At 37.0% G+C, this 22,381-nt stretch overlaps 2 protein-coding genes across 17 annotated transcripts in view; both read right to left on the minus strand.

Moving 5' to 3' along the window:
- Nucleotides 1-11,927, minus strand: part of fam189a1 (family with sequence similarity 189 member A1) — a 130,227-nt gene extending 118,300 nt beyond the window's left edge. For both annotated transcript variants that reach the window (XM_067441494.1, XM_067441486.1), the window contains exon 1: nt 11,163-11,927. In XM_067441494.1, the coding sequence (XP_067297595.1) occupies nt 11,163-11,387 (225 nt within the window). In that variant the 5' untranslated portion in view covers nt 11,388-11,927. The remainder of the gene's footprint in view (nt 1-11,162) is intronic.
- A 5,092-nt stretch (nt 11,928-17,019) lies between these two features.
- The window catches only part of tjp1a (tight junction protein 1a), a 194,874-nt gene continuing 189,512 nt past the window's right edge, over nt 17,020-22,381 (minus strand). For 10 of the 15 annotated variants that reach the window (XM_067441586.1, XM_067441599.1, XM_067441548.1 and 7 more), the window contains 3 exons: nt 22,002-22,219; nt 21,535-21,678; nt 17,020-18,862 (listed from right to left, as the gene is read on the minus strand). In XM_067441586.1, coding sequence (XP_067297687.1) covers nt 18,768-18,862; nt 21,535-21,678; nt 22,002-22,219 — 457 coding nt within the window. In that variant the 3' untranslated portion in view covers nt 17,020-18,767. The remainder of the gene's footprint in view (nt 18,863-21,534; nt 21,679-22,001; nt 22,220-22,381) is intronic. The other 5 variants (XM_067441608.1, XM_067441557.1, XM_067441531.1 and 2 more) reach the window with 2 other exon arrangements.

A 22,381-nucleotide genomic window follows, 5' to 3' on the forward strand; every position in this document is an offset into this window, starting at 1 on the left:
AACATATTGTTGAATCAAAAAAAAAAAAAATTGTTACTACTAAAATCTGCTTGTTTAGCAAATAAACTACTGTAACTTTCTAAACAAGAAATTATTGACTTGTCTTCACTCATCATTGGTTCCAACCCTATTTTAAATTTATAAAATCTAATACACCGATCAGGCATAACATAATGACCTAATATGGCCTAATCCTAATATTGTGTTGGTCCCTCTTTTGCTGCCAAAACAGTCCTGACCAGTCAAGGCATGTACTCCACTAGACCCCTAAAGATGTGCTGTGGTATCTGGCACCAAGATGTCAGCAGAAGATCCTTTAAGTCCTAAAATGGGGCTTTTCACAGGCGTATTATCCTGCTGAAAGAGGCCACAGCCATGAAAGGGTTTACATGGTCTGCAAGGTAGGTAGGTAGTGTGTGTCAAAGTAACATCCACATGGATGGCAGGACCCAAGGTTGCCCAAGAGAGCATTGCCCAAAACATCACACTGCCTCCTTCTCATAGTGCATACTGGTGCCATGTGTTCCCCAGGTAAGTGACGCACACGCACCCAGCAGCCATCCACGCGATTCCTCAGACTAGGCCACCTTCTTCCATTGCTCTGTGGTCCAGTTCTGATGCCACTGTTGGTGCTTTTGGCTGTGGTTAAATTGCAAACTAGTATTTATGTTATTTTAATTTTATATTGTCATCACAACTTACAATTTTTTGCGCTTGTTTTACAGTTTTTACAGTTACATCCACATTATCAGGAAAAATCTTACTTCCTGCACAGTCTATAGTCTGCACAACAAAGATGAGCAAACCTTCAGGTTGGTGAGAATGATTCCTTTAACACAAATGAGACAAATAGATGCAACTTGTTAAGTGTGAACAGACAGAGGTGCAACAGAACATCAGATTTTCTCTAGTGTGAGATCTGTAATGTTATAGTGTGTAAAAGCTCTCTGACATTTGTTTCTATTTTTCTTATATGCCCAAGTGCACGCAAATTTTGAGCACCAAATCAGCATATTAGAATAATTTCTGAAGGATCATGTGACACGAAGTAATAATGCTAAAAATTCAGCTTTGCCATCACAGGAATAAATTACATTTTAAAAATATATTACAAGAGGTAAAAAACATTTTAAACTGTAAAAATATTTCACAATATTACGGTTTTGCTGATTTTTTTTGTGTTGCTTTTTTAATAACCATGTGAACATAAGTGATATACTTAAAAATAAAAATCACATTGTAGATTCAGCCGGTATTACATAATCAATATCTGAAGTATTATTGTCAACAAACAGTTGACTTAATTTGTTATTTAAAGTCTCACACACAACAATAATGACATGGTACATAAAAAATTACTGCTCCCTTTTATTAGTCACAGGAAATGTAAGAGATCACCACACGATAGGTCATCTTGGACTTGAAACACATAAGTGTGACGGCCATATATGCGTGTGGTCTGGGGTTTGCGCATCTGTGGAGTTCAGGGGGCAGGAGAAAGGGGATGTCCTCATTAACACATCTGCAGTTCGTGCCGAGAAAATGTATTTTATTGCTTACGGGATTTATCACGCCGCAGCTGCAGCACACCACAGGCTCCTGCTAAAACTACTGCCTCATAACAGCTCTGACTCATCCCCTGAGCTCACATTCAGACACAATACACAACTCTTTAGACGCTTAGCTTCAATCTTTAACTGCATTGGGAGTAACAAAAGTTTGAAATGAATTTCCACAACAGTCTGCATTGGTATTTGAGAGCGTGCACATGCAGAACAGACATCCATACTAAATACAAATAGTAACTGTCATCACGTAACTCAGGGTCAATGTTTAAAGCCACCGGTGATGTAAAAAGTGAAATGCGCTGTATGTTGCGTTTGATCATCAGAACCCCGGTGCAGGTGCCCTAGCCAGATCCAAACACGTCTTAATGATGCATGACAGCCTCGGGAGAAGATCACTTTGACAGCAGACATCGAATTCAATCCTTTAACTCAGATCTGAGAAGCAGTAGGAGCTTGCACAAAGACCTGAGGTGCATTATCCGAGGTCCAGGCATTCAAAGCACCCACTGCAGATGGCGGCGAGCAGCAGATCCTAGCCCTTGGCCTGTTTTTTTTTTTTGACGGACAGCCCACCAAATGGAAGCTAATACCTCCGGAGTAAGGCTAACCGTATGAGTTGATCTTGTTATGCCAACTTCTCGGTTACGCCTTGGGCCAGAGCTCAAGCTTTTTCATGCTAAAGCTTATTAGATTTATATTCATGCCCTTCGGCATAGATCAGCATACAGTATATCTGTTATTTGGGATCAATATATGTTACATGGTTTACAGAGCGAGGAGGGAAGCTGTACATTTTTTAATCCTCCTCTTGCCTGCAGGCTTCCTTGCATAAACTGATCTTTTGTTGTTTGTTAGAAACTTATTCCATATACAGTTAAGGTTTGATTGCTTAGAGTCTCATCTGTACCATTTTATAATAAGGAAACATTTTAAGAAAAAAATGTTCTATCGTGAAATTAAAGGTGCACTATGTAGTATTTTTGCAGTAAAATATCCAAAAACCACTAGGCCAGTGTTATATATTTTGTTCAGTTGAGTACTTACAATATCCCAAATGTTTCCAACTATTTGTAAATTGTGAGAAAACTGCTATTTTAACCAAGGACCCGGGACGTGTCAGCATAGCGTTTGAGGGAGTCGCCTGTCAATCGCGTCATATCTGCGTTACCCTCAGTTTTATTTGGCTGAAGCGCTTTTCTCTTAGCAGTGTGAACATGTCACAGCAGCGCCGAGCGAACGCATAGAGTAATGTCATAACATAATTTTAAACACACTTAAATGTATCTAATATGATAAACAGAGCTGCTTTATCTTATACTCATGACTGGGAAAGCGGAAATGGTGTGGGCGCCCGGCGACTGTGTCCGGTCCCGTCATAATAAAAGCCCCGGTGCTCGCGAGTCATGTGTTTGTTTAACAGTCTCTCCAGCAGCCGTGCTCAGCTCCACAACACTCGGTCCTGCTCTGCTTCACACTACAGTAACGTTAATAACCGCATCCATCAACATGATTTCTGCCCCGTGTCCTATTTTCCACCGGCTGTGAGGTGAAAGATACTGCGCTCAAACTTGGCGTCATCAAACTACACCTTTGTTTTGAATAGGTGCCCTCTAGTGGATGGAAAGTTGCATAGTGCACCTTTAAGCCATTGTTTTAATTTTAGACGAATTAAGCTGCGATCCCGAACAGGACCACACGGAGACGGCAAAACTCCTAAAAATCAACCGTGTTGATTTGACTGCATAAACCTACAAATACTAAACACAACAATGTACAAATCAATGTACAAATCAAACATAATCCTTCCCGAGTGTGTGTGGAAACAAAGCAAATGTACTGAAATGTGTCTGTACATGAATGCTGCGTGCAGTCAATGATCTAGAGAGCGCACCTACACAGACTTCTGTAGCGTACGTCACCAAAAATTTTCTTTTCTTTTCAGAAACGATCGCAGAATATGACAGAGCATGTCTTTAAAGCAAAGCACACACTGGAATAAACAATTCACTAAAAACATGATGCGAGTCTCTATTATCGCTAATGTAATCAGCCTGGACTGTTTGAATTAATTTGATTGCTGGATCACTGAACAATTTCCCAGAGTTTAACAGCTATAAATGGCCTGATCACAAACAGAGAAGCAGAATCGAGTTAAACGAGTTAGAGAATGAATACTGGATTTTATTACAGGTGCTGTAGACGCTTAGCGTGATCCTGACTCCCGACTTCTGCGGTCATATAACTGTGTGGCGAAAATTACGCGTCACTGCGCCACTACTTCAGTAATTTATTTGCGCTAATTGCGTTAAATTATTTTAACGCATTAATGACTTTAAATTAATCGCAAACGTTAAAGCTTTAACGTGTTAGTGCTGTCAACTTTAACGCATAACATTAAATCGTTAACGTTGACAGCACTAATTTATGTATAAATAAATTATATAAATATAAACAGTATGTACATGCAAAGATTTCTTAAATATATACATGAAGGAATGTTTATTTAGTTATACATAATAACAGTACACACATATATTATGTAAACACAAACTTTTATTTTAGATGCTATTAAATCGCAATTAATCAAATGCCCAACCATAATTATGTTTTTTATGTCTAATTTATGTTTTCGTAAAGGTGTGTGATGTGAGGAAACACAAAGAAATCCAAGTCTGACAGGCAGGGGGCAAGAGTCATTATGGGATGGACAGTCTATGTAACTTTAAGTGATGGAAAGAAAGAAACAGTAGCAGATGAGCAATGAGATGAATATTAGTGTAGCAAGGATAGTCTGGGTCCCTGGAGATGAGACACTCAAATGATAGGAAAAATGAGCCTACTTATAATAAAGAATTGGACAATGAAAATGAATTACTACTGACCGCTGACACCTGAACAGCTTGCGGGCTCACATGGGAGCTCGTAACGTGCAGTGATTTCTGGGAGTGCACAAAAATGAGGTCACCACAAAAGATGAATGACTGAGGCAGACATTGCAATGCTGCACGATACACTCAAACAAAATAACAAGGCGGGAAAAACATGCAAATCGAATCATTGATCAGAATCCATCTAATTAACTGATCTAGTACACTTTGTCAGAGATGGGTGATTTAACTGTGAGTGGCGTGAGAGCAAATTCAGTAATGGAGTCTCCAGAGGAAAGAGATTGATCTGAAGAGGAATGTCTGGTCTAGTGAGTGTAGGCATGAGCCCAACCGGCACAGACCCTTGAGCTCCTGAATTAACTCATCCTTTCCCTGAAACCAAAATGCTGCCACATTCAAATTAATAAACAAAACCAATGTCCTCCACACAAAGAAAACAGGTTTACTAAACTGGCTGTGGTTTTGCCTTTGACATTTGACCCAAGACTTTGGCCAAAACTGAACATGTATTTTTTTTTTTGCCGTTTCGACTAAATATTGTTGGATGCCAAAATGTTTGTGCATTACTAATTGGTAGTTCAAATCTAACCAGCTGACTTTACGCAAATTCCAGGAGTCAGGTGTACTAGTAGTCCACCTGGAAACTGTTATTACACGTCCTTGAATGGCCTGCTATTTGCAGAAATTATGGATTACACATGAACTGCTCATGGAAATCTCATCTAAGTATGGCCACCTGCGCCTGAGAAGTTTCATTAAATGAGATCCATCCCACCTCCTCAGTCTTTAATCATGTTTCATATTCAGAAACAATTACGCAAGGCAATTTAGCCAACCCAGGAAATGAACAACTCCCATCTAGGCCTATTCTCTCAGGCAAACTTGTAATTTACCAATTAGTATGCAAAGAGATTTTAATTCTGCCAGTTCCACACACAAACCACAAAGGCGATTTTTCCTCTTTAACTCCATGTCTCAACCATTAATCACTAATCAAAGCTTTAAATGACGCAGAGACCGACACTTGAATATGTACACAAGGTTTTACTGCTGGAATTATACCCTTTTAATGGTAGATCCTTATGGGGGAAAAAACATCAGAATTGCTCTTGTATTATCAAAACAGCCCTTGTCTTTGTATTGGTCCAGATCCAAGCTCTGATTGCTCTAGCAATGAATAATATTTTTCACATGCTTAAAAAAAAAGAAAAAGAAACCAATTTCCAGGCGTATGCAGACTGTTTCATAAAAGTTGCGTTCATTCAAAGACTGACATAACTGTAGGCACCTGCTATCTTTGTTAGGAAATGTACATTGAAATGTATTCCAATGGAAATCCAATTTTACTATAATGATAAATAAATATTCTACAGACCTATCTGGAACTAGGTAAATACACAAAAAAATAAGTACATATGATTGGAATAGTTTTTTTCCCCTCCAATTTTAGCCATAAAATAATCTGCCAGAAGCTCTTTAGTGAGGTGTAAGTGAACAAAACATCTATGTGCAGCCCTCACTCCAAACAAAATGCATTCTGCCATTCTCTTTGTCCACCTTTCTCTGAACCTGGCCTTGGCCCTGTTCTTCTCGTCACAATGTTCCCATGATGCTTCCCTATCACACTTTATGAATGTCTAGATGACCCATCAGCCAACAGACAACACTTAATAAGCAGCGAAAAGAAACAAGACTATAAGTATGATGTATTGAATGTGGTGCATGGGAAATAATCTAAAAGGGCGAGTGAAGCAACAGAGGCTCCTCCTCTGCAAAGTAAGAGATGAGTTCTGGGATGGCGTAAACAATGGTGACCACAATGAAATGAGCTGATTAAACTGAGCCAGGGAGAACTGACATGTTTTTTTTGTTGTTGTTTTTTGTGTGTGTTTTTTTGCGGGTATGCTGGAATGAAGAGGAAGGGTGAATTTGAAGAGCTAAAAGGAAACGTTAAGGTCTTCTTTATAAGGTTAAGGGCTGGGATGGAAGAGATCACTCGTTTGAAAACGTCTCACACTCATTATCGCATGTAGAAGTAATAAATGTATGGCCTACTCCCCCACCCATCATGATTTAAACTCAAATTTAGATTGCAGTGCTTCAGTGTCTTGCATGTGAAACCACATGATGCCCACACAGACTCCTACATACTCATGGGTCACACATACAGCTCTGGAAAAAATTAAGAGACCACTTAACATTGAAATATCAATGTTAAAGGGTTAGTTCACCCAAAAATGAAATTGATGTCATTAATGACTCATCCTAATGTTGTTCCACACCTGTAAGACCTCCGTTCATCTTCAGAACACAGTTTAAGATATTTTATGTTTAGTCCAACGTATCTAAGTCTATTCACACTATACTGTCCATGTCCAGAAAGGGAACAAAAACATCATCAAAGTAGTCCATATGTGACATCAGTTGGTTAGTTAGAATCTCTTGAAGCATCGAAAATACATTTTGGTCAAAAAAATAGCAAAAACTACAACTTTATTCAGTATTGTCTTCTCTTCCGCGTTTGTTTTCAAGCCTCAAATAAAGATTCCAACCGTCATGAATCAGCGAATTGAATCGTGATTTGGATCGCCAATGTCATGTGATTTCAGCAGTTTGGCAGTTTGACACGCAATCCAAATCATGAATCAATTCGCTGATTCATGACCCTTTGAATCTTATTTCTAGGATTGAAAACAAACGCGGAAGAGAAGACAATGCTGAATAAAGTCGTAGTTTTTGTTATTTTTGGACCAAAATGTATTTTCGATGCTTCAAGAGATTCTAATTATCTAATTGATGTCACATATGGACTACATTGATGATGTTTTTATTCCCTTTCTGGATATGGACAGTATAGTGTGAATACACTAAGATACGCTGTCGGACTAAATATAAAATATCTTAAACAGTTTTCCGAAGATGAACGGAGGTCTTACGGGTGTGGAACAACATGAGTCATTAATGACACAAATTTCATTTTTGTGTGAACTAACACTTTAAGTGGTCTCTTAATTTCAAACCTGCATGAGTGTCTTTCTTCTGCTGAACACAAAAGAAGATATTTTAACCAACCAAACAGTTGATGGACCCCACTGACTTCTATAGGACAGAAATGCTATGGAAGTCAATGGGGTCCATCAACCGTTTAGTTACCACCATTTTTCAGAATCTTCTTTTGTGTGCAGAAAACAACTTGAGGGTAATTCAATTATGACAGAATTGTGAGGTTTAGGTGAACTTTCCCTTTTAATATTTTTTTTATTATGAGCATTGATTTCTGCAAGCAGGAGCCCAGTGGAGTTTGATGATTTCCCCCGTTCTAAATCTCTACAGCTGTGCTACAAGAGTCAGTTCTGATTCTTGACAAATGTGCTGTCTCAACAGCAGAAGCTCATACTCAGCTGGATGAGAAGCTGACATCAGAGATTTGAGTATGTGGAATCAGAAAAACTAAAATGTGAATTACTGTCCAGAGCCCAAGATATTAGAATATTCATTGGGGTGAATATTATTCTGTTATGTGACTATTTTAGCATGGATGAATTGTTGACAATAAGACTAGTCACATGCATTAAGAAAATACGCTAGATATTGAATTCATGCTGACTTCAAAATCTGACTATTGCTTTGGTATGACAAATTTTTTAACTTTTAAAATCCTACTACTTAACGACAAAGACAATATGGGTTTGAGTGTGCATGACTTAACAGTGCTGGTTATTTTTTTCAGTGTTGCTGGATTCAGCAAGAAACAGTTGAGGTCTGTGCGGAATGTAATATGACAGAGGGTCATTTCATATAAGCTTGTCAGGTCTCATTTTGTTACCCTTGTGACATCTGTTTATGGCTGTCAGAGTTCCAACACCCTTCTGTCATAGCAACACTGAAGATTCTCTCCTTCAGCAGAATCAGCCCCACCTGATTGAAAGGATCTATGTATGAACAGAATAACTAAATGGCTTTTTGTATAAAGGAGGAGAAGCATGAGTTAAATTCTCACATGAAGGTGGATTAACAAATATAATTCTTTGCACACAAAAATTCACAGTTCTCCTGCTGATCAAGCCTCCCTGCTGCGGTCAGAGACTTGAAGCAGGCTCTTTGCGTCTTTCTGATGTTACAGCAAAGACAGAGGGATAAAAGATGAGGGGGAGGTGGGGAACATGAGCAGCAGAAAGCAGAGAGAAAAGATGTAGAGGGTTCTTAACATGACCTAACCTTAAATCTTACTTGGAAAAAAAACATGGCACTTTGTTGGTTTTTGACCTGATATATGTACAGAACGATTGAAAATCATTATATATATATATATATATACTGTTGAGAGAGGAACAGATTCTTTGACTGACTATATACACAATTCTAGCATTATATTTAGCACTACTGTATGACCTACACAAAAGCTTCTGCTTTCATTCTTTTCTTTGTTTCAATCAGTGACTGCAGTGTCCTACAGTGTATAACATACTCAAACATAAAACTATATTAAAATAACGCGCACACACACACGCGCACACACACTTAAATATCCATTTTAGTACCTAATATTAGAGATTGCATGGAATATTTGTACCTTGTAAAGTGTGGGGAAATTAAATAAAATAGAGCATATTATTTAAGTGAACTTTGAAAAACCTAAAAGGCAATTAAAAAAAAGTGAAAAGCAATAAAATAAAAAAAAAGGGTGATCACTAATAGCACCTTAATATACATTACACTTTTGCATTCATATAAGTTTGAACTTAAAATAATGCTGATGCTGACATGTCCATGTTTTCCAGCTATCTGTGTAACAGAATTAGCCCCAAAATTAATAAAACAATAGGGAACATTCACAAATCTGCTTAATAAATAAATAAGCTTTCCAATATCAGCTGATACAGATTATCATTCATTAAAATGAAATCATTATTGGATAAATAAATAAGCAAATATATTGGGCATCCTGATGATGAAAAGATTGGTGACGTATAATAAATGTAGATAAACAAATCAAATAGATACAGTGGACTCTAATAATAAAGACTCTTGAGAAAATGAAGAAAAATTGGTTCTTTTAAGAACTGTTACTAAAAGTGTAATTTTGTATTGGGGAACCAATTTTTTTTTGGCATCGTTGGCAAAAAAAGGAAACTTGTTTTTTTAAGATTGATCAGATGAGTGATGCAAAGAAATGGGGGCGTAAATACATTTTGAAGAGTTTAAACCATTCCATTTCCTGCACAAGGACAAGCACACATGCTGTTCATCCCGCTGCGCCGCTCACTCAAGACCACACTATTAATCCAGACTCTGGTAAGTAATTCTGCAGAGCTCCATTATGCACCAATCGCCCAGTCCACTCCTGTGAGGAGAACAGCATGTTCACAAACTCTCTGGGCGCTTTGACTTCAGTCCTGGACGCAGCGATCTGTCCCTATCAGAAACCAGAGGCGCAAAATCTATTCCAAAACTCTATTAGACATTTAAAACCAAATCCCCCTGCGCCTACATGAAATTCCATGAAATGCATATCAAATCATACTGATACAAGAACCAGCTGAGCTTTCTCATGACCAAGTTTCCTTATCTGCTGCATGCACTACATCAGCGTCAGGAGAATGATCAGCGAGCCCTGTTGTTTGACCTCTGACCACAAGGCTGGTTATCTTTGTCACCACATGTCCCAGTCCCTTCTCTATTATATTTTCACAACCATAATTAACACCAGTGAGCTTTTACATATGGCATCTACGGGGGTGTGACATTATAAATATTTACAGTAGATAGAATTAAATTTTAAGGTCATGAAAATACTGTTCCTTGTACAATGCCTGAATCAGGGGTTGTGCTTATAAGCTACTTTGTGGGAGAACAATGGCAATGTAATTAAAACCTCTATTATATAGGTACAAATCACACTGGGTTCAACTAACCTTCATCTCCCAAATGAGGTACTTTATGAGCCTTTAATATCACGTTAAAATTTCAATCAATGAAAATAGAGCATGCCAAGCACCAGAGTATAACAACACAACATAATAATAATAATAAAAAAATGCAACAAATTAACAAAATATGTGCAAAGTGTCAGTTAAAGCGTTCAAAATAGCCTACAACATTTAGGCTTATAAAACAAGAAAATTGATCAAACTGTATTAAATATGTATATCTCTAAAGCGTGTAGGCTACTGTGGTCTGTGACTGTGGAAAAGATTTGCTCTTATTGTGATTAAGTAGTAGAATTATTCTTGTCTGAAAATCTAAAAAGGATAAATAAATCATCAATACTAGTCAGAAACAAACAGCCTGTTGAAACATTTTCACACAGAACATCAACAGGCATAAGTGAAATGCACATTAATTAGCCTAATTTCCTTTAATAAGCATTTAGCTTCATTCTGCCGCATTATAAGTGGCAATTCACCAACCACATCCTTTCATAGGTGAGCTCACCTGGCTGAGCCCAAGCAATAAAAACGCTTCAAAGAGCCTCCCTTCCTCCAGAATTATTTATAGGCCGTTTAATTTCGCATTTGGTGAATATTATACCGCCGGCTCTCGTTGATGAGCTGGAGAATTGAATTATAAACTAAGAAGCAGGCGCGCGTGATGTGGTTGCTGACTCTGCAGTTGCTGGGGGTCACAAATGGCGCGTAATATCACCTCTCTCTTCACTGAAAACTAACAAAAATACACGATTTTTTCAAGAATAAATACTACTTACCGAGAATCCAGCCCAAAAGGGACACGAATGTCTCACCCTCGGAGATGTAGTAAGGGCCAAAGCGGCGAAGCTGACAGCCAAAATGAGACTCCCGAGCACCATCTGTGAAACTCCCAGAGAAAGCATGATGCGAGTCCGGGTTCGAAACTCCCTCAGCCGGGAGAGACTGCGGGACAGAGACACCGGGCTCAGAGAGCGACCCCTCGGCATTGCACTGACGGGCATGGCCACAGTCTCGACTAAACAGTTTAAATAAAACCAAAACTTGAGTTAAATCAGCGGGCTTCGGGTTTACAGTACAGCTCCGTGTTTAGTAGCTCCGACATCCACAAAGTAAAGATGAACGCATAGCGTGTTGCCAAGACGCGCAGACCATCATCCCGTTGCACGAGGAACCTCACGATGTCCTGCTCTCACTGTTCTAGGGATAAGTGCGCTGTTTTCAAGCAGGTGTTTTACCCAGCGTTATCCAAAATCATTCCAATAAGACAGCTTTGCGAAAACGCGCGCTCTGTGATCACGCGCTTCGAGGAAAAGCACAGGATAGGCGATCCATCAAATCCGTTCACAGCCGTGACAGTCCATTAATGAAACCACTCACGGCTCTGAACGGAGAACGTCTAAATAACAGCGCTCGTATTCAAAGGAACGGAAATAGCATCTATCGCGCGCATATGTACTGTGTATGACGCGGGCTGAGGTTCCACGACGCGTTGCTAACGTCCAACTCAGTGTAAAAATGTTCGCTCGGTCTTTGCGTACAGCCTCGCGTATGGAGCTAGAAATATGACTAAATGATCTGAATTTGAATTGTATAAATCTGAATTATTGACAAGTGTAATCTAACAAAATTGAATATTATGTTGCATTTAACATAGTTTTTTAAATGTTGAATATAGAACCTTTGAAATTGAACACATCTGAAATGTTTTTATGTCGAAATTGTATAGACATGTATTTTCAAACAGCAAATATTTTGTTCTGAATTAATAGACTGTAAATATTCAGTTTTTGAAAATACAGATTCAAGATTTCAGATGAAGAAGAAATTCAGATCATCAAATTCAATATTCTAAAATTCAGATCATCAAATTCAGTATTCTAAAATTCAGATCATCAAATTCAATATTCTAAAATTCAGATCATCAAATTCAATATTCTAAAATTCAGATCATCAAATTCAATATTCTAAAATTCAGATCATCAAATTCAATATTCTAAAATTCAGATCATCAAATTCAATATTCTAAAATTCAGATCGCAGAAATTCAGATCTTACAGAAAGTAGGCCAGAGATCATCAGGGAAGAGTAAAGGATGTCAGAAAAATCCAACGGAGCACCATCTGATCATTTCATTTCCTATTTGTAATGGAATAAAGAGAAGAGATCGAACAACCCCTTTATACTTTTTTGTTTATTTTCGATTAATGCACAGAAAAAGATTTTGGCTAGATTTCTCATTTTTCGTGTGGTTTACCGCACAATTAAATAAGGTTGGATACTGATTAATATTTTATTTATCAGATAAACATTTTTTTCTGTGAAATGGGTTAAGTTGCACAGAAAAGTTGCCTGATCTAGGACCTGCCCTGTACAGTTTAAGAAGCGGTAGTCTTGCTATAAGACTACTATTTTGTTGAACAGACCTGGGTTGAATCTAAAATCGCCCCCTATACCCTCAATACCTACAAACAAGTTTCAAAATCCGGCCTATCAAGTAGAGTACAGAGTAAATTTTGTGTCCTGTACAGTGTATTGGGGAGATTTTTGGTGGTATAAAAATATTGATTTTGAAGTAATATTCTCATCAGTGTTCTGTCAGCTTTAACATAGGCCTCTTAAATCTGCATATTTGTGATATTTACCCCAGGGCGTTATGTCATTTTATAAAGGCCATTTTTTAAATCTTATTAAATGTATGCATTTCATGTTCAATTCTTACATTTGAATAATAAATGCAGTTATAATAGTAAGACACTAGGGCTTTTACCAATCAAATTAATTAATTTAAACTGCAAAAATAAAACAGCAATAAATAATGTTATGAGATTGATGTTCTAAATGTTTGAATATACAAATAAAAAAATGCAAAGATACTTTTAAACATGAAACTAAACCGCCAATAGGTGGCAGCAAGTGATCGTCTTAATGAGTGAGTCATTGAGTCGTTCATTCAAATGATTCATTCAAAACGCTGATTCATTCAGTTCAAAACACCGCGCTGAGTGTTGTTCCTTTGGAACTATATTCGTCGGTGAAATCATGGTTGAAATAGAACAAAAGAAGTTTTTTGAGTCTAAAATGTAATTACCTAATAATGAATTATGCTACACAATTCACGATTGCAATGTAGCTATTTGAAATCGTTTAGATTGCTGCTCACTTGCTTTGATTTCTCCACGAATGTCTCACAAAGAGACAGGCAGCGCCAGCCTCAACGCGACTTTGTTACCAGAGATACACTCCATTATCAGTCGCTGTTTACATTGAATATAATAATAAATAAATTATTATCTGGTTATTTTAATGTTTTATTTGTCCGGTCGGGAAAGTAAAACCCTCTTTGATTTGTCCCAGATAAAGATAATGTGGAGCCCTTACAGACAGCCCTGTGTGTTCATTCATGATTTCTGTCGTGACTCGTGCTGTAAAGCGGAGGTGATTGGTTCATGTCGTGAGCGCTGCCGTTTACTTGAACTGAGGGCTACAGTGATCTGTGAATGTCACGCCATAGACTGTTAAAAAATAGGTCACGCCATATTAGAGCATTTCCCATTATTAGCTATTTTTAACAACTTCACCCCCGAAAGAAAACTCATCTGATCTACATTCATTCACTCGTTCAAGTTAACTGTATTAGTGGACTAAATTAGGGAATGGTGAGGGTTTAGGGAGCGAAGTTGGATTCAACCCTGGAGAACAACAGATGACGTTAAATGCTGAGATTTTCTTCACTAATCAGCGATTTGTAAATCATGCACGAAAAATGAGAAATCTAGCCGAAATCTTTTTCTGTGCATTAATCGAAAATAAACAAAAAAGTATAAAGGGGTTGTTCGATCTCTTCTCTTTATTCCATTACAAATAGGAAATGAAATGATCAGATGGTGCTCCGTTGGATTTTTCTGACATCCTTTACTCTTCCCTGATGACCTCTGGCCTACTTTCTGCAAGATCTGAATTTCTGCGATCTGAATTTTAGAATATTGAATTTGATGATCTGAATTTTAGAATATTGAATTTGATGATCTGAATTTTAGAATATTGAATTTGATGATCTGAATTTTAGAATATTGAATTTGATGATCTGAATTTTAGAACATTGAATTTGATGATCTGAATTTTAGAATATTGAATTTGATGATCTGAATTTCTTCTTCATCTGAAATCTTGAATCTGTATTTTCAAAAACTGAATATTTACAGTCTATTAATTCAGAACAAAATATTTGCTGTTTGAAAATACATGTCTATACAATTTCGACATAAAAACATTTCAGATGTGTTCAATTTCAAAGGTTCTATATTCAACATTTAAAAAAATTCAAATTCAGAACTATGTTAAATGCAACATAATATTCAATTTTGTTAGATTACACTTGTCAATAATTCAGATTTATACAATTCAAATTCAGATCATTTAGTCATATTTCTAGCTCCATACTCGCGCTAGTAGTCTGTCAGTTGGATGTGTGAGCAGGTGCTTGTGTAGAGGAGAGGGACTGACGCGCCGCCATATGTAGATTTAGATATGGATGCGGGCAACGAACTCGTTTGTGGAGCCATACAAGCCAGAGTCAGTGAATGAATTATACGAGCCTAATTAAACTTACTTATTATTCATAATGTTACTTTTCATCAAACTCACAAACTCAGTCAGTGCGTTCGGTTAAAGAGTGCTGCTGCTGTACAGATTGTAGTCATACGATCTGATATTCAGTACTGCAACATTGTGAGCGTCATACAAGTTAAATAAACAAGTTATTGGTAGGCTATTCGGAATTAGGTCTCAGACCAAAATAATAAAGTTAGATTATTTTTTCTAAAGCGTCAAGCGTGCCATCGACCAACGCACAAACCGAAAGCCAGGAATCACGTGTGTAAACGGATCCCCTCCTCAGATCAACGCGTTGTTTATTGATCCTCGTGGAGTTCCCTTCCGGGTTTTCCATTTCTCACCGCGAGAGAAACCCGTTCTGAGCTAGTATGGGCCAACGATTAGCCTGACAAGCCAGACCCACATCAATGTTGATCTGGGTCTGGGAACTCAACATCCGAGGGTCGGGATATCGGTTGTCTTTCAAATTCCCTCTGCCCACATTTGGTTAGCTCTAACCAGCCAGGCCAACTTGAAGCGGAGCTATAGCAACTAGCCTAGTTCATAGATTAAACTTTCGCCAACTCCGAACACGTTTTAAGAATGATTTCAGTGCCGTTTTTTGTTTTTTTCTCAAAGAAAAGCCTGACTACAAGTCTTTCAGAGTGAATCGGCTCGGTGAATCGGAGTGAAGACGAGCTTTGCGAAAAGCTTGTGTGTGTTTGAATCGGCTTTTGAATGCAAGCCCACTGTTCGCCAGCTTCTTGGTTTTTAAATAGCACAGCCAAACTCTGCCATCATTATGTTAAGCCCGCCCACTGACTTTATACATGATGTGATTGGCCTGACCAGAGTTTTGGTTTTCCAGCTCAAAAGTCTATTGAGAGTTGCTAGACTACATACACTCGCAGACTAGATTTGATGCTGCTAGGCAGGACAAGTCAAGATCGCAAGGCTAGGCAACGATCTGATGTTCCAAAATGGGGTCCTTGCAAGGACAAATTTGTTTTAGTCTGCGTCGATTTGTGAGATAAAACACAGCCATTTTGACTAAATAAATAGCTCTTCCCGTGACAGTCACTGAACGTTGTTTTAGCCAATGCCGATCAACCAATCAAATGTTTATTTTTCAGCCAATCACATTTGAGGACTGGAAAAAGTTGTAGACTACAACATACAATAAAACTTTTTAATATGAACCCATTTAATCCAATCAGTAGCATAAATACCAAAAGGTACTTGCAAGTTTGCATGAAAAATAGTTATGTATTTTACAAGCGAGCGTGTATTATGATCTAAAATGTAGTTTAATGTGAACATTTTTCATGGCTGAAGATGGCTAAATAGCCACACTATTACCAGACCGTTTTTAATTCCAGTTAATTTCCTGTCAAGGCTCCTTAAAAGGAAGCATGTTAAACATGTCATAGTATAATACACAAAACAAACTACCATTTTGGTACATGTAATATTTAGCCTACAGTGTCTGTATATCTTTAAGATAGACCTGTCTCACATCATTATACATGTAAACATGTAAACAGTCACATTTGTTACCAGAGGAAGACTAAAACCACATCTTCAGTACCAACTGATAATGTATTAATATTGGGTTTAAAACTACTGACACATGAAACAAAAGTTCAAAGAAATATTAATTATGGCTGATTGTAAAATAAAATAATCTATAATAATGCTTTTTTGTGTGTTGACTCTCCCAAGCAGTTAAATTGTGAGGAATAAATCACATACTTGACTAAAATTATTGATTTAATATAAGCCGATTCATTGGGTATTAAAGCAGTATGTGATCACTTAGCATGGCTTGATTTAACCCATCCACTAAAGGTACAGCATGCATGGTAAAACATTTGCGCCATCTGCAGGCCATCAAGTGTCACTGCACATTATGCTGTTGTCGCAATGAGACATTATGAAAGTCACCTTGCCCCTTTGCAACGGCAAACTGTATTCTCTACGCAAAGTAATTTTTCTATTGCACCTACAGCTACGAACATCCTTAATAAAATGACAACATAGTGTATTTTAAAATGTTTATTTTTTTAATACAGTGGCATACTGGAAATTGTGTTGAAAAGGGAACAAACTGTCACATGTGAATAGCTAATGACCAGTCAAAGCCGTGTTATACTGTCTAAAGAAAAAAAAAAGTATTCCGGTGTGCCATAATAAATCTATTAGTACAAAAATACATTTTAGGACACACAATGTAGCATCCAGTATCACAAATAAATGCATGGAACACATTTCAAGCACACCGTTTAAAAGAAACAGGTTTTGAGAATAGTTTACACCAAGCACTTTCTTTTGTAAATAAAGAATAAAAAGAAGGTTATTAAAAATGCTTATATTTAGTGTGTATCTGTAGAAAAGGTGATATTATTACTGCCAAGTACACGTTCCAAGGCTCAAGGGTAGAACCAGAATACGAAGACGACTGTTTTCATTTCATTCATCCACTTTTATAAATGTTTTCCCCCTTTAAGTTTTATACAAAATAATAAAGACATACAAAAAAGTCATTTACAAACCAATAATGAAGGCAATATGCTAGCTTTATGTACAGCCAATTGATCTCCTTCCTCCCATCTTTTATTTGTGTTTCTCTTTAAAGGTCATGTGCATAGCAGATAAAGAGAGAAAACCTGTTCTTAGCCTTCTTTAGCCTGTCCTTGTGTGCAACACCCATGTTTCTTTGTACAGCGGGTTGACAAAAATGGCAGAAAGACAACTTCAGTTTCTTCATAATTTATCAGAACAACTTAGCAAAAACAAACCAAAAAGGTTTTAGTTATTGAAAAAAGTGAGTCGTTTCAGATAAGGCATCACTGCTTTACATGGAGTGAGTGAGAGAAAGAGAAAGAGAAAGAAGGAATGAAGAAGAATCTGGAATAGAAAGAGGGGAGAGGAAAGAGCAGCGGTCTTCGCACCTGAGTCAAACACGTGCATAGATCTCGACACAGCAGGAATGTTCCAGTGCTCAAGTTCACAGGTCTGTGAGGAGGCTAGTGGTGTCTACAAAGGAGCCATTAAAAAAGGTGAGCCTTAAGCGACACATCCTTGGCTAGAAAATTTCATATTGTATATTTTTCAGATGCCGTTTCTCTCCGTCTCTTTCCTTAAAGCTCTAGCACTGATCCTGCACCTTGACATGATAAAAGTCAGCAGATGTGTCAGATGCACACTTCAACTGCTCGATTTAAAAAGCCTAAAACTAGAATTTGTTATTCTAGAAAAGTTGCACTATACATTATAATCATAACGTTATAGTGTGCATACTATATGAAGTGAAAATACATTTGCAGATTAATATAGTCTATACGTTTACATCGCCTAGGCTGAATGGAAGAACCTATTAAATCCTTTAAAAAATAAACAAATTATGCGTTGCAAAATATTACAGTTGGCTTACAGTGTGATTATTAATTGGTCAGTGGCACAGAGCATGCAGTCCATCAATGGTTAATGTCTGTTTTTGTTATCCTCGAAAGCCTTTAAAAGCACTTAAAAAAGAAGTGAAGGAAGAAGCAAATACGAAGAGGATGACGAGGAGATTAAAACAGCACTTCATAGAATGTAACCCTCCCTCCAGTCTCAGAGGTTACCGTAAACAAAGCCAGAGCAGTCAGGAGACCCTTCGTTTAGTGTAGCGTAGTGCGTAGCCTTCATCTTGTGTGTGTATGAGTATGCGTGTGTTCATAAGGGGGAAGGTCCGCTCTCTTTTGAACTGGTTCCACATTCAGTAAAGGGAACTGCTGTTGCCCTCCTCAGAAATGATCAATAAGCACAGACACACAGTTGGCTCCAACCAGGTAGTTGGGATCGCCAGGGAGAGATTTGTTCTGCCAACTCTTAGGATCACCTGGATAAATAACAGAAAATGCAGATGAACATGACTGATGAATTGAGAGTAAGACCGATCACCACGTTCAAACGTTTTGTTGTTTTTTTTAATGAAGAAAGAAAGGAATGAAGGATGCATTAAATTGATCAAAAGTGACAGTAAAGACTTTCACATTGTTAGATAAAAATATATATAAGCAAACAAACTCAAAACTGCTTTTTAACCTTCTATTCATCGAAGAATCCGGAAAAAATTACATCACAGATTCCACAAAAATATTACACAGCACTGTTTTCAATATCGATAATAATCAGAAATTTTTCTTAAACATCAGCATATTAGACTGAAGTAATAATGCTGAAAATGCAGCTTTACCATCGCACGCATAAATTACATTTGAAAATATATTAAAATATATATCAGTTATATGTTAATTTTACTGTATTTTTGATCAAATAAATGCAGCCTTGGTGAGCATAAGAAAATAAAAGAATCTTGCTATGTATTGTACATCAAGTATATGCAGTGACAGAAAAAATAAAATAAAATAAAGATTAAATTAAGCCACATGCATGCTTGTTTGTTTTCTGCAACAAACACTAACAAAAATGTAACTTAAAACAAATCACATTTGTAGAAACACCATCTTCATAAAATTATAAACAAAGTGCATTATTTTCTAGCTGACTAACAGCTGTATACAATTTTACTTTTGTTCTCTTTGGTTAGGATGAAGGAAAGAGAGGAGCGTAACGGGACGCTCGGAGATAAGACAGGCTCTCAGCATGCGTTATTTGTTCTGATAGAGATCATCAGCAGAGCCAGAGCAATAACCAATAAGCTCATAGCCTGAGGTGCTGTAATGGATACGGGCAAAAAGTTGTTTTTCGGCACCAAACAGAATTGGATTCAAACACAAACAAACACATGAGGAAATTACACGTTATCTTCAAAAATGAAAACGATATTTAAACAGTTAAGCCTATATTTTTAGCTCATTTATTGAGGATCTCATGATTTCAGTGCTGTTTTGCTCTCGTGTACTCTAGCGTGAGCTCCATCAGAACAACTTCTGTGTTAAAGAAGCTAGGTAAAGGCTCTCTTTCCAAGAGAGTGCAGGGAAATTTGCCTTTAGCTATGGATAATTGATAGCCTTGTTTTAAAATATGCAGATTAGAGGCAAAGGCCTGTAATGGATTTGGATGAGGCAGGAGTCTCCGATCTCTCCACTGCACATTCAGAACGAGAGGTTCATTAGAGGTTAATACAGGGTGGTGCCAGGTTTAACAATAAAAGTTATATAGAGATGAATGAGTGTAAGAAGAGAGAGAGAAATTAAGACCAAGGGGAAAACATTCGCTGTTCTCCATTAGCAGGATGAAGGCAAATCCAGCATCTCTGCATATTCAGACATTTGGGTGGCTGTGTGAGAATCAATTAAAAGCACAAATAATATTGTGAGTGAATTATGATTAATAGATGTGAATTCCCATTGGCAAATTCATGAAATCATGAGACTCAAGTGAAGATGGCAAACAACCTATTTTTTCATAATGTTCATCTGCAGATCTATGATTATTCAGTGCATTGATCAAGAGAACACAAAGGCCTATGAAACAAATCTGCCCAACGAAAACTACTCCTAATGAATATAATAAATAATAATGATACATTTTATTTGTAACACACTTTATATTAAAGGAAATCTCAAAGTGCTACAGATTTCATAACATTTCTTGGGCCCTGCAAAATACAAACCATCTGCCAAAATTTTTTAATCTAAAATGGCCATTTGTTAAAATATAATAGATTTGTTATCATTCATGAATAAAACTGTTATTTATTTGTATCTTTAAAATATTAAAAAAAATTACAATTATTCTATTTTTCCCCTAGTTAACACGCCCAGTTCCCTTTATGCAAAATCTAAATGTGTAACTATTGGGATTATCCATTTACTTCCTTTTAGAATATACAATACTGTTCAAATGTTTGGGGTCAATTTAAAATAGCTTCTCAAATTCAGTATATTTTAAAATGCAATTTATTCCTGTAATAGCAAAGCTGAATTTTCAGCATCCATTACTCTAGTTGTCAGAGTCACATTATCCATCAGAAAAGTTGAAAACACTTATTCTACATAATGCTTTTGTGGAATCTGTAATACATTTTTAAAGTTCAATAAGGATAGAGTTCAAAGGATCAGTTTTTATTAGAAACTGAAATCTTTTGTAATATTATAAATGTCTTTACAGTTGCTTTTGATCAATTTTATGCATCCTGTCTAAATAAAAGTATGAAAATATGACCCCAAACTTTTGAACAGTACCATTTGTGCATGTACCCAGATACCTAGATGATGTTAATAACATATTTATTGTACTGTAGGGTGAATTTTCACCCCCGGTTTTAAAAGATACACTTAAATAAACCACACACATATATGAGCAGACTGAAATGAGTGAGTCAGTGAGATACACTAAATGACTAAAATAATATAGACATATTTAGTAGTATAACTAAATAAATGTAAAAAATAAAACAAATAAAAATAAATAACGGTTAACAAACAACTGGTCATATTGAGGTGTGAATAAGAAAATGGATAATGAAAAAAGGCCCACAACCAAACACGTTGTCACAAAGCCATCCCAAACGACCCCAAAAAGGACAGAGAGAGGACAGCGTACCCGACGAGGAGTCGGAGGATTTTAGAGCAAAAGACCAACCATCAGGGGTCATAGACGCACAGTGAGGTAGGCGGAGCTCCACTGGCTTCAGGAACTTCAGGCCGTGAGGACCACACATCACCAGAGGACTCAGCAGAGTTTCACCTGGAAACAAAAACTCTTTCCTTTAGCATTTACTCTACTCTCAAGCACATAACTGAATATATAAATATGATGAGGAGGCCACGTTTTTCATCAAGCTACAAATTTAGTACTGATAATTTCACTTGCATTTTGAGTACATGTTAATTAATGTGTATATATATTTTTTTTCATTTATTTGAGGTCTTTTACAAACTAAAAAAAAAGAACAATAATAAAAAAAGAATCTGTATCAAACTCTGTATAACAATGTTTCTTTCACAGACCAGAGAAAGACAAAAATGTCAGAATCTTCTGACCCCCCAGATAAAAGATTTGTGACTGACCTTTCTCTTTGTCCAGAGGTGGCAGGATGCTGTTATCCCGACACACCTTGAAGTAGATCTCTTGCTCCACACCGTCAGGAATTGCTCCCTGAGGGATAATGATGCTCACCCCCGTCTCAATGGAGCTCAGAACCCCGCCGTTACTGTTGAAGATGCCCCTTGCCGTCGCCACCACTGTGTGGCTGTCATCATCATCGTCATCCTCCAAAGCACTTGGGCTGGAAAGAGAGAGAAAAATAAAACCTTTGCACTCTGATCTTTATTTTTTATTGTAAAAATAAAGATAGCTAGATAAGTAATATCAGTAATTATTAATAAAATAATTATGAATAAAAAAAAAACTATAACACGGTCTACTTGATAAAATTATGGAGCTAGAT

Source organism: Pseudorasbora parva, chromosome 1 (assembly GCF_024679245.1).
Source record: "Pseudorasbora parva isolate DD20220531a chromosome 1, ASM2467924v1, whole genome shotgun sequence".
In the NCBI taxonomy this organism is placed as follows: Eukaryota; Metazoa; Chordata; class Actinopteri; order Cypriniformes; family Gobionidae; genus Pseudorasbora; species Pseudorasbora parva.